The 15,454-nt window shown below is 37.4% G+C and overlaps 1 protein-coding gene across 3 annotated transcripts in view; it reads left to right on the top strand.

Moving 5' to 3' along the window:
• LOC119474939 (brain-enriched guanylate kinase-associated protein) overlaps positions 1-15,454 on the top strand; it is a 48,179-nt gene that overhangs the window by 18,674 nt on the left and 14,051 nt on the right. For all 3 annotated transcript variants that reach the window (XM_037747319.1, XM_037747320.1, XM_037747318.1), the window contains one exon: positions 74-140. In XM_037747319.1, the coding sequence (XP_037603247.1) occupies positions 74-140 (67 nt within the window). The remainder of the gene's footprint in view (positions 1-73; positions 141-15,454) is intronic.

Raw genomic sequence — 15,454 nt, 5'->3', positions numbered from 1 at the left:
AGCATTCTTTAGTCATCATGTGTTGTGCTTTGTATTTAAAACAGGCCATAATGATTCTCCTCTGTTGTTCTAGGATCCAGAGTAGCTATGCAGCTCTTCAGAGGATCAACCAGGATTTGGAGGACAAGATGCACAGAACGGTAAGAGACTCCTGCTGACGTGTTTACAGTTTTAACTTCACATTGCTGAAAATATCATATCAGTTTCAACCAAAGATCTGTAGCACAACTCAACCAAAATCACATCTTGTTTTCTAAAAGTCGAGTGTAAGAAAACATTTAAGGTACATCTAACATGTTGACTGATGATCAAATACCAACGTCTTGATAGTACCAGATGTTTGTTTTTAATACAGTAACCTTTACCTGACATATGTACTTTCTCAGCAACACATTTGTGCATTTCCACTTTTGTGCTATTCATATTTTACTTATAAGTAAATGATGCAAGAACTTCTTTGCTTTTACTTTTGAGACTTTGTGTACATTTCGGCTTCTGTACTTTTACTTTAGTTCACAAGCTAGTGCAAGTACTTCTTCAGTAGGGGTCACACATTTAAACTGGCATCTTTCCAGCTTCTACAACCTTGAAGCCACGTCTTGCTTGTACAGGCTTCACAACTCTGTGACTACATTTTCACATTTCCTGACTGCTGTGGTTGTTTGTATTGATATTAGCAAGAAGTGCAGACTCCTGGTGGTGTCTGTAAGTACCACAGAGCTCTCATATAAAAGATGTATGAAGGTGATGAGGATATGTGAGCTCAGCCACATACTTACACACACACACGCACACAGCTAAACAGCTTGCGACCCAAAGTTTGACCTGGAATCATTTATTCGAGAACATGAAGTCCTGCAGTTACTAGGAGACCATTACTACAGTCTGCCTTTGTATGAAACTCTTCCTCTTTCCCTCTTAGATTACACAAGTTGTTGAACAAATGTTGAAGAAACGGTTGTTGTCTTGGCAGCAGGTGTTTTTTTTTCAGCTCTGTACTTTGTTTTGTGAACAATGAATTATCTTTTCAGATAAATGGAAGAGAAAACAAAGACGTGTTAAAATTGAGTTGAAAATAAAATAAATGGCTTACAGTAAGTGTGGAAGAGTTGCTAGTTGCGGAGGCATTTTCACCCACTGTAACGATATCTTCTTGAATCTCCCGGATAGTTTGACGATGCTATATGTATATGTCATGTCCATCAGATTTAGTATTTCCACCTTGTTTCTGAGAAGTCATGTTTTCTTACGGTGGTTCTAAATACTACAAAACCCAAGAGTCTAAGCTGCTAATTGATAGGAGAAGAAGCCAGTCAGAGGAGTCACACGCTTGATGCACCTGATGCAACTCAGCAGCCCTTACTGTTAGATCAGGGCTGAGCAACAGCTGGTTCAGGTGTGTTACAGCAGAGAGCAGTTTAAAATGGGCAGGTAGGGGGTCTGGAGGTCTGGAGCTGGGAACCCGGGGTCTAGGTTATAGGCTAGAATAAATATAATGAATTAAACGGTATTTAAAAGTTTTCTGAATCTTCTCTATTGATTTACAGAATATGATTTAACATGGCAAACGTTTCCAGAAGAATTAAATGTTTAGACGAAGGCTGTGATGTGTGTAAATAATAACATAATTATTGTAGCAAGTTTTGTTTTTAAGCTTTTTGGGCCTGGTCTATAGTAATAATAATGGTCCAAAATTATATATTGCATAGTTTTAGGTCAAAACCTTTAAGATTTTCTTGGGGGAGAACCCCCAAACCCCCACGACAAATTTATAGCAGTTCTTGGCTTGTGATGTTTGCAAGTCTTTAATTGAAAAGACTGGTCTTCTCGTGTTGCCGCTGTGCACACAGGACTACTTGGCTCATTAATCTAGCTTTGTCTTGACTTATTGTAGACGTATTGTCCTATGATGATGACTTTCATATGCTGTTTACTGATGAGGAGGGCAGTCCATTTACTATTTGTTGCTGTGGTTCTTAAGTTGCCATGGCATATTATGAAGAGAGTGAACGGCCTCCAAAACGTCCGCATCCCCAGGGCCTCAAGTCAATATTAAGGCGCCCCTGGCTTCAGCCCACTATTGGTGGCAACCTAGCAGATTTTAAGCTTAGCGATTGGATGTTTCCTGCCGAGATGCTCCATGCGAGTTTTCTTCTTTCAATATCTTTTGTGTGCATAAGCTTCTACCTTGGACTTTTTATCAGAGATGATTTGCAACCCTGAGGAAACGTTTCTAAAAAACAAAAATGTATCTGCCAAGTCACAAAATGTTCATACTGCACATATCTACAAAACGTTCAATAATTAGTATTAAATTAGTTTTTCTACAATATCAGATCTTACAATACAATATCCGCTTGTAGCAACTAAAGCATGATTAATGTTTTTTATGATTACGTGGAAGCACTCACTGTACTTGGTGAAGGTAAGGGAGAGATCCTTGTCATGGTTTAATAGTGAAAAAAAGATACATAATACAGATACATAAGTGTTTAATTATTTTACATTTAACTGAAAACCTGAAACCCTGTTCTTAACAAAAGTGCTTTTGTTGCTAAAACCTAACCACACACAGCACTAAGGATGTGAACCCACATCTCTGTTGTCCTTTTTGAAGGTAAAAAAATAAAACATTTTTTTGACATACCATACTACGGTTGCAGTGCAGTATGTGAGATTTTTCTAGTATGAAACCAGTGGTACGCAAATTGAATACTATTTCCAGTGAAATATTTTTTCCAAATACAAAACTGAGATTTTTTTTTTATTTTTTAGAAATATTATACTATGACATTTTTTCACTCTTTCAACATACTAGACTATGACTTTATTTTAATTTTTTTGACATACTATACTATGACTTTTTTTCAAAATACTATACTATGAATTGTTTATTTTTTCAACATTATATACTATGATTTTTTTCGACATACTATACTTTGACTTTTTTTTATTTTTTCGACATACTATACTATGACTTTTTGTCGACATACTATACTATGACTTTTTTTCGACAAACTATAATATAACTTATTTTTTTCGGCATACTATACTATGACTTTTTTTATTTTTTCCAAATACTATGCTATGACTTTTTTTTTGACATACTATACTATTACTTTTATTTATTTTTTGATGACATACTATACTATGAAAAATTTCAACATACTATACCATAACTTTTTTTCATGTTTTTCAACATGTTATACTACGAATTTTTTTTAACATACTATACTCTGACTTTTTTTTATTTTTTCGACATACTATACTATGACTTATTTTGTTTTTTCAACATACTAAGGTATGACTCTTTTTTCGACATACTATACTATGACTTATTTTATATACATGCTATAGTATGTATACTATACCATACTATAGCATGTGGAAAAATCTTTACAAAAAAATCAAAGTGTAGTATGTTGATAAATTTTGTGAATAGTCATAGTATAGTATGTCGATAAATTTAATGAAAAAAAAGTCATAGTAAAGTATGTTGAAAAATTTCACCAAAAAAAATGATAGTATACAATGTCGAAAGATTTCATGAAAGAGTCATAGTATAGCATGTCGTAAATCTTTATGAAGAAGTCATTATATAACATGTCAAAAAAATGTAATGCAAAATTTCCCCCCAAAAAATCGTAGTATAGTGTGTCGATAAATGTCAACACAAAAAGTCATAGTATAGTATGTCGAAAAGAAATTCAACATAAAAAGTCATAGTATTGATATGTCGAAAAATTTCATGAGAAAAAAAGTCATAGTGTAGTATGTTTAAAATTTTCACCAAAAAAAGTCGTGGATAGTATGTCGAACAAATTTGTGAAAAAAAGTCATAGTATGTCGAAAAAGTTTATGAAAAAAGGTCATAGTAGAGAATGTCAAAACATTTCCCCAAAAAAGTTATAGTATACAATGTTGAAAAAATTCATGAAAAAGTCATATTATAGCATGTCGAAATTCTTTATGAAAAAAGTCACAATTCATTTATCACAGTTCTCAAATACACAGACACAGTTGCTGGCTTTGTTGGGAGTGGTAGAGGTGAAGAGGGCAGAGGTGCTGGCAGCTGGAGTTTAAAAAGGCTGATGTCATCCAGTGGACCAATCATCAGGCAGCAATCTCCTTGACTGGACCAATCACCAAGCAACACCTGTTCTCATCACTCAAGACACACACTCTCTCTCTCACACACACACACACCCAGGTACACTCTGAGGGGAGGAGAAAAACAGCTGACCCCTCACCACAAAATAAGTCAGGCACAATAACACAAAATGACCCAGGGTCCTAACACATGACAAAAAAAGTCATAGTATAGTATGTCGAAAAACTTCGTGAAAAAAAAACATACTATAGCATGTGGAAAATTTTCATGATAAAAAAGTCATAGTATAGTATGTCGAAATATTTCATAAAATAAGTCATAGAATAGCATGTCGAAAAATTTCACCAAAAAAAGTTTTAGTATAGTATGCCGAAAAATGTTGTGAAAAAAAGTCATGGTATAATATGTTGAAAAATTTCATTAAAAAAGTCATAGTATAGTATGTCGAAAAATTTCACCAAAATAAGTTTTAGTATAGTATGCCGAAAAATTTTATGAAAAAAAGTCATAGTATAACATGTCAAAAAATTTCACCAAAAAACATCATAGTATAGTATAACGAAAAATTTCATGAAAAAAAGTCATAGTATGCTATGTCATTAAATTTCAACTTAAAAGTCATAGTAAAGTACGTCAAAAAATTCCATGAAAATAAGTTTTAGTATGGTATGCCAAAAAATGTTATGAAAAAAAAGTCATAGTATATCATGTCAAAATATTTCACCAAAAAACGTCATACTATAGTATGTCGAAAAATTTAATGTAAAAAAAGTCATAGTATAGTGTGTTGAAAAATTTCACCAAAGAACGTCATAGTATAGTAAGTCGAAAAATGTAATGAAAAAAAGTCATAGTATAGTATAAGGGCATTAATAAAAAAAAACTAAACTTCTTTTCCATCTCACTTCCACATGCAGAGTTGTCTTCCAAAATCGCTAACTTACGTTAATAATACTAGCATTGATGACAGCATATATTTCCTGCAACACTTGTGAGGTTGCCACTAGTTGCCTGGCAACCAGTAGCTTTCTACAAGGTGGCATTCCTAACCTGACAGACGCTTGTTAGGGGGGCGCAGTTTGAAGCAGTAGGTTAGTAGTGTATTAAATGTATGCTATTGAAAGTGAAAGTATTGAAATGGACCATGGACGATGAGAATATAATGCATGCATTTAATGTCACGTTCAGGGGACGCAGAAAATGTTTCTGAGGTCTGCATTTGGCCCGCGGACCACATTTTGAGAAACTATGCTGTAATATAATCTGCACCTATATACTCAACTATAAATCAATGTGTGTTTGGAAGTGTGCTGAGAAGCCTTAGCCTCTATTGAAAGGGAATATTACTGGAAAAGTGCCAGACTAAGAAGGACAAAATATTGATAAATACAAAAGCTTCAGATTCTCAAATGCAGTGATTATAGTTTATCATTATATCATTTATTATAGTCTAATACAACCAGGTAATGTAAGAGTGATGAAGACATTTACGGTCTCTGCTCTCTTTCTTTCTGATCTAAGAAATGAGAAATCTACTATAATCGATTTGAACACACTTGTTTAGCAGCAGAACCTCTCTCATCTCTCTCAAAGCAATTACATGATCAAAGACAGGGAGCGCAATCAATGTCCAAAGTAATTGGTCTTACCTGCCATGCAACCTCCGTTAGAAAACTATTACAGCTAACTGCTGTTCTGGTCACCTCAGCAGCAGCTGTCCAATCACATCAGGCTGAGAGGTTCCCTGAGTGTTTCCCCCCCCCCACAGCTTCTGCTTTAGTATTTATCAACCTGAGAATAAGAGCAGAAGATGAGCCGGCTCCACAGCGAGGTGCATCTTTATGATTTACAGTATCTGGATTAAAGTGGATTGTAATGTGATCAGAAGTTTGATCCATAGGGATTGTCTATTCAGCACACGCACTAATGAAAGAAGACTACGTGAAGTTATTGATGGCGAGTTAAATAGTGAAATAAAAAGGCAGCAGCTGGTTTTCATTGTGCATTTTACATTCCAGTCCATTTCTATTAAAAATAAATATCTGATATTTCAGAATAAATACGCTTATTCACTTCATTATTATTCACTAATGCCAAGAGATAGATGAGAAGATTGATGTCTGATGATTTGCATAACTGTATTTGCTAGGGGTGTGATGAAATATCGCGCCACGAAATATGAGACAAAAAACATAATCGCAATATCAGGGCATAATAGGTACTACGTACATACGGGCTCCGGGGCTAAAGCTTCATCCTTTTCCTGCTGCTGTTCAAGGCCTATGAAAGGAGGCTGAGTAAGCGTCATATCTTTGGGGTACAACACATGCGCCGTAAAATCTGGTCTGTCCTCGGAAGGACTGATACTGACTGATGGAGGACAGACGACAAGAGGACAGAGGACAGGACAGGACCGATAGCATAAAAAACGGAACTATAGGCAAACAACAGCATTGTTTTGCATTTTATGTCTTTTGAATATTTTTTATTAGGGACAAGGTGTACCTAATAAAGTGGCCGGTGCTAGTACCGGGTGGTGTTCTGCTGCTGTAGCCCATCTGCTTCAAGGTTGGACGTGTTGTGCGTTCAGAGATGGTCTTCTGCATACCTTGGTTGTAACGAGTGGTTACTTGAGTTACTGTTGCCTTTCTATCATCTCGAACCACTCTGCCCATTCTCCCCTGACCTCTGACATCAACAAGGAATTTTCGTCCACACAACTGCCGCTAACTGGATATTTTCTCTCTTTTGGACCATTCTCTGTAAACCCTAGAGATGGTTGTGCGTGAAAATCCCAGTAGATCAGCAGTTTTTGAAATACTCAGACCAGCCCGTCTGGCACCAACAACCATGCCACGTTCAAAGTCACTTAAATCCACTTTCTTCCCCATTCTGATGCTCGGTTTGAACTTCAGCAAGTCGTCTTCACCACGTCTAGATGCCTAAATGCATTGAGTCACTGCCATGTGCTTGGCTGATTAGCTATTTGTGTTAACAAGCAAATGAACAGGTGTGCCTAATAAAGTGGCCGGTGAGTGTATATTCATCATCCAAATTTTGTTAAAAGTATTGTTATAATATCGTATCGTATCGAGATCGTCAACCCAATATCGTGTATCGTATCGTGAGCTGAGTGAATCGTCACATCCCTAGTATTTGCATTTGCAAGTATGGACTTGGAGCCAGGAGATGGTTAGCTTAGCTCAGCATAAAGACTGGAAGCAAAAGGAAACAGCTTGGGAGTTATATGTAATAACTATTTCTTGAGGAACAATTCATCCATTTCTGCTGGTTACTCTGCAATCTTAAAAAGAAAAATCGAATGCTGAAAAAAAATATGTGACTGTCTTGTCCTTGAATGTAATTACCAAAAAAAAGAATATTGTTTTTTATTCTGGGGCGGGGGCAATAGATCGGGTATGAGTCCCATTTGTAATTAATTGCTTGAGATTTTTTTTACTACAAGATACCACTATGAGTAATTTGGGTGAACTGACCCTACTGACGCTACTGTGAATACCTATATTTTGATTTGCGGTAGATAATGGAGATTTTCTGGATGAATTTCTCCGTCAACTCATGCATGGTGGTGGACCAGTGATGCGAGAAAATTGTAATAAATCAACCCAGATATGAAATACGGTACTGTATAAGAAGAACAGCATCTGTCTTGCAGAATTTGCAGCCCATTATTTGTGATGCTCCAATGTAATCCGTCTTGCTTTGTCGTACCATGAATACACCGAAAGCCTGAAATGTCTCCCCATCATGGATCATTCCTCCCGTACAGTACACACATTATTGTATTCTAGTCATGTGAAAATGATTTTGAAAACTGTTGGCTTTCAAAGGGATTGTCTGTCTAGCGCATAGCCTTGGTGTAGCAAATCGGTCTTCATGGCAGGAGACAGTATGGGATTTTTCTTTCTTTTTTTTCTTCTTATGAGACAAGGCTCAATGGGATTGCCATTTCTTTTGATGTCATGTCATGCAGTGGCATTTCAAGGAGGAAATATGTTCCTTTGTAGAAGACAGTCCAGGCAGGCTGGCAGTGACAACGGCAGCTCCAATCAAATCAGACATGTAATTAAAAGTTCTGAGAGGCCCGAACTGACAAGGTCAACTGAAAAAAACAGCAAAGAATAAACCAATTTCATGAAGAGCAAAGAAAGAGATTAACACTCGGAAGAACTGACAGATGCACGTTGGAATGACAACGTTGATCTGTAGGTGATCAGCTGTTTGTATAGATGAAATAATACCTAAAAAAAATCACATAACTCTGGAAATGGCAAATAGAAAAATAAATAAATGAGGTGTTTAAGGCCAAACTGAAATTCAAGGACAGATTACAATCTGAATTTTGCAACATGAACAACAAGCAGGCATTCCACTGGGTGCGAACCAAAACCCAACCTATCTGCAAATAACTGACCCAGCATCCTTTGCAAAACAACTGAACACATTCTACGCCCGTTTTGACAGTCAGGACTTCACAGCTGAATGTGGAGGATGTTTGAGAGCCCTCCCCTCACCAGACCCAGATGAACCAGCCCCCTTTACAGAGGTGGATGTACGGCGCCAAGGGTGCTGAAGATCTGCGCCCAGGAACTCTCACCAACCCTCCACTCACTCTTCTGTGAATCCTACCATACTGCCACAGTTTCAGAAAACTGCTACCATAATCGCCGTACCCAAAACACCCCGGCCCACAGACCTCCACCACTACCGCCCCATTGCCCTCACATCCATAATAATGAAGTGCCTGGAGAAGCTGCTGCTAAACACAATCCTGCCAGTTGTCGCCCCCACAACTGGATTCCCTCCAATTCACCTATAAGGCTAAGAGAGGCACGGAGGACGCTGTGGCCTGCCTGCTACACCTCCTCCTCCAGCACCTGGATTCCCGTGGCAACTTCGCCAGGATACGCTTTGTGGATTTCAGCTCCGCTTTCAATACCATCCAAAGGCATCTGAAGATCCGCAAACTACACCATCTCAACCTCGTCTGATCCATCTCATACACAACTTCCTCAGTGACAGACTGCAGACCACATCACCTGCACTCACCACTAACACCGGAGCACCACAGGGTTGTGTGTTATTGAGCCCATTCCTGTATACGCTGTACACCAACGATTGCACCAGTCCGTCACCCAACACCACCTACCTCAAATACTCAGACGACACAACAAAAGCAACAACAACAACTCTGCCCTGGACTATCACAACACAGTTGCTCACTTCACTCAGTGGTGTGAGGACAACCATCTTCACCTCAACGTCAGCAAAACAAAGGAAATACTAATCGATTCCACCTCACCTCAGCACCCCATTATCATCAATGCCCAATCAGTTGAAGAAGTTGACAGCGTCAAGTACCTCGGAGTGACTCTGGACAATAAACTCAGGTTTGACCAGCACACTAATGACATTTAATAAAGGAGCCACCAAAGACCATCAGTCATCCGCAAACTTAAAGGACTTTATGTTGCCCCCTCATCTCCTCCTACTGCTGTACCAGAGCATTATCCAGCCAATCCTACTGTACGGTTCCACCTGCTTTTTTAACATGTTATCCGTCACTAACCGGGCAAAACTCACACGCAAAACTGCTGCCAGGATAATTGGTCTCCCCACACTCAACCTCACAGAACTAAACAACAAAGCCATTGCAGGCATTGCAATCTCAATAGCACACCCACTCAATCACCACCTTCCCATAAAGCCCCGCTCCGGGCACTGGTACAGAACACTGAGGTGCAATAGGGCTCGCTTTGGGAAAAGCTTGATACCTGCAGTCATATAGCCGCCTTAATCAACAGGCGTTGCTGAATAGGCCTGAGTGTGTACTCATTTTCTGTTGTTGTCTCTGTTGTATTGCTGTTACTGTTGCTGTGTTATTGTGTGCATTGGTGTCTGATAAGTACAGTGCTGTGGAAAAGAATTTCCCCTTGTTGGATAATAAAGTCTAAAGTCTAAATGTCAGCAACGGACTAGTTATAGCTTGGCGACTGTGAGAATGTTTAGTAAGAGTTCAAATTAATGTTTGAGCCTCTTGTGAGAAAGCGCTGGTGCAGGACATATTTGCATACAATTGTTAGTCAGGTAGTCTTTTTGTCTGTATTGCCCAAAATATACCATGCAGACTGCATTAGAACAGATGCAATTTTAAAGATTCAGACTGTAATAAACTACAGAGTAATGAAACTACAGATACTACTATTACTTGTAATTGTATAATCGGCTATTTTATATGATATGGGTTATTTAACTATAGTATTTTATCTTACTTTTTACCCACTTCTGTTAAAAGATGTTGGACTCGGGAGCTGTCCGCGGTGCTGAAAGTCATTGTTTCTCTTCAGAGTTTTTGTCAGGGTCAGCTAAATAACAGCCGCCCTGAAACTGGCAGGAAATCAAGGTCTCGCTCAATGACTGCCCTCCTAATAATGGTAATGTCCACTTCATCAGGAAGTGTCACCGCTAAACACAGTCCTGCCGTGAATCACTTATAAACAGGAAATATTGTTCACATTCTAATTTATTCAATCAAAAATCTGATGATGCAGTATTATTAATAGTTATCGATCATCTTAGAGTTCCTCTGGCCACAAAGCAGGAAACAAGCGACGAATTGCGCCAAAAATGCAAATTTGTTGTCACTAATTTCTTTAATGCGTTAACGCAATCGATCTTCCGGAGGTTGTAGCGGGTTCAGTTTTAAAGCTCGGCGCGAAGGAGTAGACTAAATAAATTAAAATGAAAATGGGTTCTATGGTACCCACGAGTCTCCACTTTACAGACATGCCCACTTTATGATAATCACATGCAGTTTGGGGCAAGTCATAGTCAAGTCAGCACACTGACACACTGACAGCTGTTGTTGCCTGTTGGGCTGCAGTTTGCCATGTTATGATTTGAGCATATTTTTTATGCTAAATGCAGTACCTGTGAGGGTTTCTGGACAATATTTGTCATTGTTTTGTGTTGTTAATTGATTTCCAATAATAAATATATACATACATTTGCATAAAGCAAGCACATTTGCCCACTCCCATGTTGATAAGAGTATTAAATACTTGACAAATCTCCCTTTAAGGTACATTTTGAATGTATAAAAAATGGGCAATTCATTTGCGATTAACTATGGACAATCATACCCTTGATTGCGATTAAATATTTGAATCGATTGACAGCCCTTATTAAAACTCGTATCCAGAGATGGAAAGTAACTAAGTACTTTGCCGTAAGTGTTTTAACTTTTAAAAAAACAAATTTTCAAGGGAGATCTGAGTACATTAAGTTTGTATACATTTAAAAAAATAGGCTATTAACAAGGTATCGAAAAAACAGTACCTTATATAAAAGCAAAATAATAATCACTCAGTTAAACTCAGGCTTGTTTTAAAACATTGAGATTTAAAGCTGGTTGTAAATGCCCCCGGGGTTGTAAATCATTCCAGGAGCAATAAACAGGGTATTTGATGGGCATTTGTCATTATTTTTCATAGTTTATAGACTACATAAATATCTCCAGTGAGAGTTTGATCAATAGAACACTCGATAATGAAAAATGATTGTTGGTTGCTATTCAAAGCATCTCCCCAAGTGGCTGCATGGTCTACCTTTGTTCTTGGTATGCAGTACATTTCCATCCAGATGTATTAATCTATCGCCTGCCGTAACCAATCAGAATTATTTATGTGTTTATTTATGAAACACAGAGGCTTGGTCTAATCTCTGGGGGTCTCTGATCAGTTCTTTCTTGGCCAAGCCTCTATGAAAAAAATCATTAAGATGATCAATAATATTTGATTCCGGATCGATGCATTTTAGCTGCATAGTTTATCACGCATGAAAACATCAGAGTAATTGTTTGTGCCTCTGACATCTAAATCTAAAACAAGGAAACATTGAATATATGCTAGTGCGATAAATAGAAGAGAGAATTATGAGAATATAAACAGAATATGGTTCAATAAGGAGTGTATGGTTGGTGAACAGAGTATAGAAACCTGAGGTAGAGAACCATCTATTGTTGTTTTGATGTCACAGATTCCCATAAGAACGACCAAATAGCAAATAATGGCTTCTACATCCATATTCAGCAGCACTAGAAAGGTGTTAGATTAATCATAGTGTTGGTGTTGAATGTGGGACATGTGTTAGGAAGCCTGTTGTGTCTGTACTGTATATAAATGTGTTGCTCTCTGATCTTCAATGAGGCCTGCAGTGCACTCATTAGTGCTGTTAACACTACAGTCGTTAATAATAACTCTTCAATGGAAAGTGCGAATAACACATGGGAGAGCATCATTATAGTGAAACCAAGCAGATGTGCTAATTATTAAAAGCAGCCTGGGCAGTGAACTTAACAACTATTGGGACTAATTTAATAACTTATTGTTCCCATACATTTAACAAATATTGTATTCTTACAAGGGCTGGCAATTGATTAAAATATTTAATCACCATTAATCACAAATTAATCACACATTTTCTATCTGTTCAAAATGTACTTTAAAGGGAGATTTGTTTAGTATTTAATACTCTTATCAACATGAGAGTGGACAAATATGATTGCTTTATGCAAATGTATGTATATATTTATTATTGGAAATTAATCAACGTCATCAATGTTATCCCCGGGGGCATTTACAACCAGATTTAAATCTCAATGTTTTAAAACATGCTTGAGTTTAACTGAGTGATTATTATTTTGTTTTTATATAGGGTACTGTTTTTTCGATACCTTGTTAACAAACAGCCTATTTTTAAATGTATTCAAACTTAATGTACTCAGATCTCTCTTGAATTTTTTTTTTTAAAAGGTTAAAACACTTACGGAAAAGTACTTAGTTACTTTCCATCTCTGGATACGAGTTTTAATTAGGGCTGTCAATCGATTAAAATATTTAATCGCAATCAATCGCATGATTGTCTATAGTTAATCGCAAATTAATTGCACATTTTTCATCTGTTCAAAATGTACTTTAAAGGCAGATTTGTCAAGTATTTAATATTCTTATCAACATGGGAGTGGGCAAATATGTTTGCTTTATGCAAATGTATGTATATATTTATTATTGGAAATCAATTAATGACACAAAACAATGACAAATATTGTCCAGAAACCCTCACAGGTACTGCATTTAGCATAAAACAATATGCTCAAATCATAACATGGCAAACTCAAGCCCAACAGGCAACATGTATGACTTGCCCAAAACTGCATGTGATTATCATAAAGTGGGCATGTCTGTAAAGGACAGACTCGTGGGTACCCATAGAACCCATTTTCAGGTCAAGCAACCCCTCTGAAAATGACCAAATGATCTGAAGTTTGGAGCGTTATTTAGCCTCCTTTGCGAAAAGCTAGTATGACATGGTTGGTACCAATGGATTCCTTATAGGTTTCATAGTTTCAGATGATGCCAGTAGCTTCACTAGCTTTAAAACTGAGCGCGCTACAACCTAAAAATCGCAAGCTGCGTTAAAGAAATTAGTGGCGTTAAAACAAATTTGCATAAACGTGTTATTATCTCGTTAACTTTGACAGCCCTACATTACATTACGTTTGACCTAATGCTTGTTGGAGATATCATCTCAGTGACTACAGAGATGGATGAGCTCACCATCACTTTTCATCCATTCTTGGTCAGCTATGTTAATTTGTCATAACACAGTTGCTAAAAGAGAAAGTTTTTTTACTTTGAGTTCTTAAAGAAAATTACGCAAGATAATGCAACCCATTTTTATGCTCTGGTCTGCCAGAGAATTTCTCTCCCGCCTCCGCTGTGTCCACTGAGGTTGTGACCGACTTTATCCTGATTTCTGAAAAAACTTTTACTGAATAACAATATTTAGAATCTGCTTTGTTCAGTAAGGTGGTTATCTTTGGTGTCTCCATTCGAAAAATCCTCTTTAATGAGGTTTGAAAATGTAATTTGTTTAAAAAATAACACCGTATTTAACTGGAGTAGAGTTTTCTGCTCTCCTCTCATGAACCGCAGTCTTCAGTAATTGCATCTCATGGGATTTAGGCTTCATTTGTTGTTTAGTGAAGAGGCAGAATCTCCTGCTGAATACGTAAAACAGATTCGGGCCGTCTAAGAAAAACAGACATTTTTATATATATACACGCTGTGCACTCAATTCAACAAATCCTCCTGATCAATAATTGAAACAAACTCTACAAGTTTTGTTTTGGTTGATAATGTTTTATTCCGATAGAGGAGAGAACTGGACCATTTGTTAGCTGAGTCTGGATTTAAACGTGTGTTTAAAATGTCATTATTATCTAGTTGCTGAGTAATTAGAAGAAATGGTCAAAAGACAAAACGAGGCAGCCAGTGAGTCTCTGAACTGCCGTGTAGAGAGAAACAATATCCCTCCTCCACCACTGGGTCAATCTCCTTAAGATATGATAGTCCAAATTTGCATATTCATTTTCCTTGATGCTGTTCTCTTATATGTGTGGCACCAACTGATAAGAACGTCTTGGTGACAGCCTGTGTATCCAACGCAGTGTGACCGGAGGAGATAGCGAAAATCAGTGTGCACAGCTGTGATTCTTCCGCTGGCCGTAACGCTGTAATTAAAGTTACACTTCCTCCCTCTCTCCAAAGTGCAGTACGAGATCATGTTCATCATATCAAGCCTATTAAGGGCGTTCTCTGTTTCATTTTTAATCTATAGGTAGACTCTGTCTCCAATTTTGCCTCTAATCATGTAAAAGTGAGGCATCAGTATGTTAGAAGATCCAAGAGATTACTGGATGAAACTTTTTACAGTTAGCAACTGTAGTGAGGGGAAAGGATTACTTTCTAATGTACAACGCTGTTTTCACACTTTTGTACTAGAGGTCACTTTATCTGGCAGTACACTATACATCAATCCAAGTTTTCAAATACATTTTTTACTAGAGAGATTTTAGAGATTAGAAGATATTAAAGATTAATCTGCTTGATGGATTTGGGGATTAAAGTAATTAGCACACAGTTTTTCTGCTTTTTACTAATATTAAAGCCGCGCTACTCAATATGTTATGTGAACAACTTCATTATTTTTGTAGTTTGGGCCGTGATTTCCATCAGATCAATAATGATAACATCGAACTCCAAGTTAATTGCTGGGTTCTGAGAGGGCAGGGCCAGAACATCTGAGTGAGAAATTGTTGGATCAGATAAAACATAATTTGAACAAAGACCGAACAGGGAGCGGTTACATATCTGGAGCATTAAAGTACCCTAATGTGGTCATCTGCACAATCAGTATCAGGACACATGAATAGAAATCCAGAGTAATGAGCTGGAGAAAAGAGTGCCAGGAAGCTACATG

This window comes from Sebastes umbrosus, chromosome 16 (genome assembly GCF_015220745.1).
Source record: "Sebastes umbrosus isolate fSebUmb1 chromosome 16, fSebUmb1.pri, whole genome shotgun sequence".
Lineage (NCBI taxonomy): Eukaryota > Metazoa > Chordata > Actinopteri > Perciformes > Sebastidae > Sebastes > Sebastes umbrosus.
The sequence above is the reverse complement of the archived record's forward strand: the minus strand, read 5'-3'. Positions and strand labels throughout refer to the sequence as shown.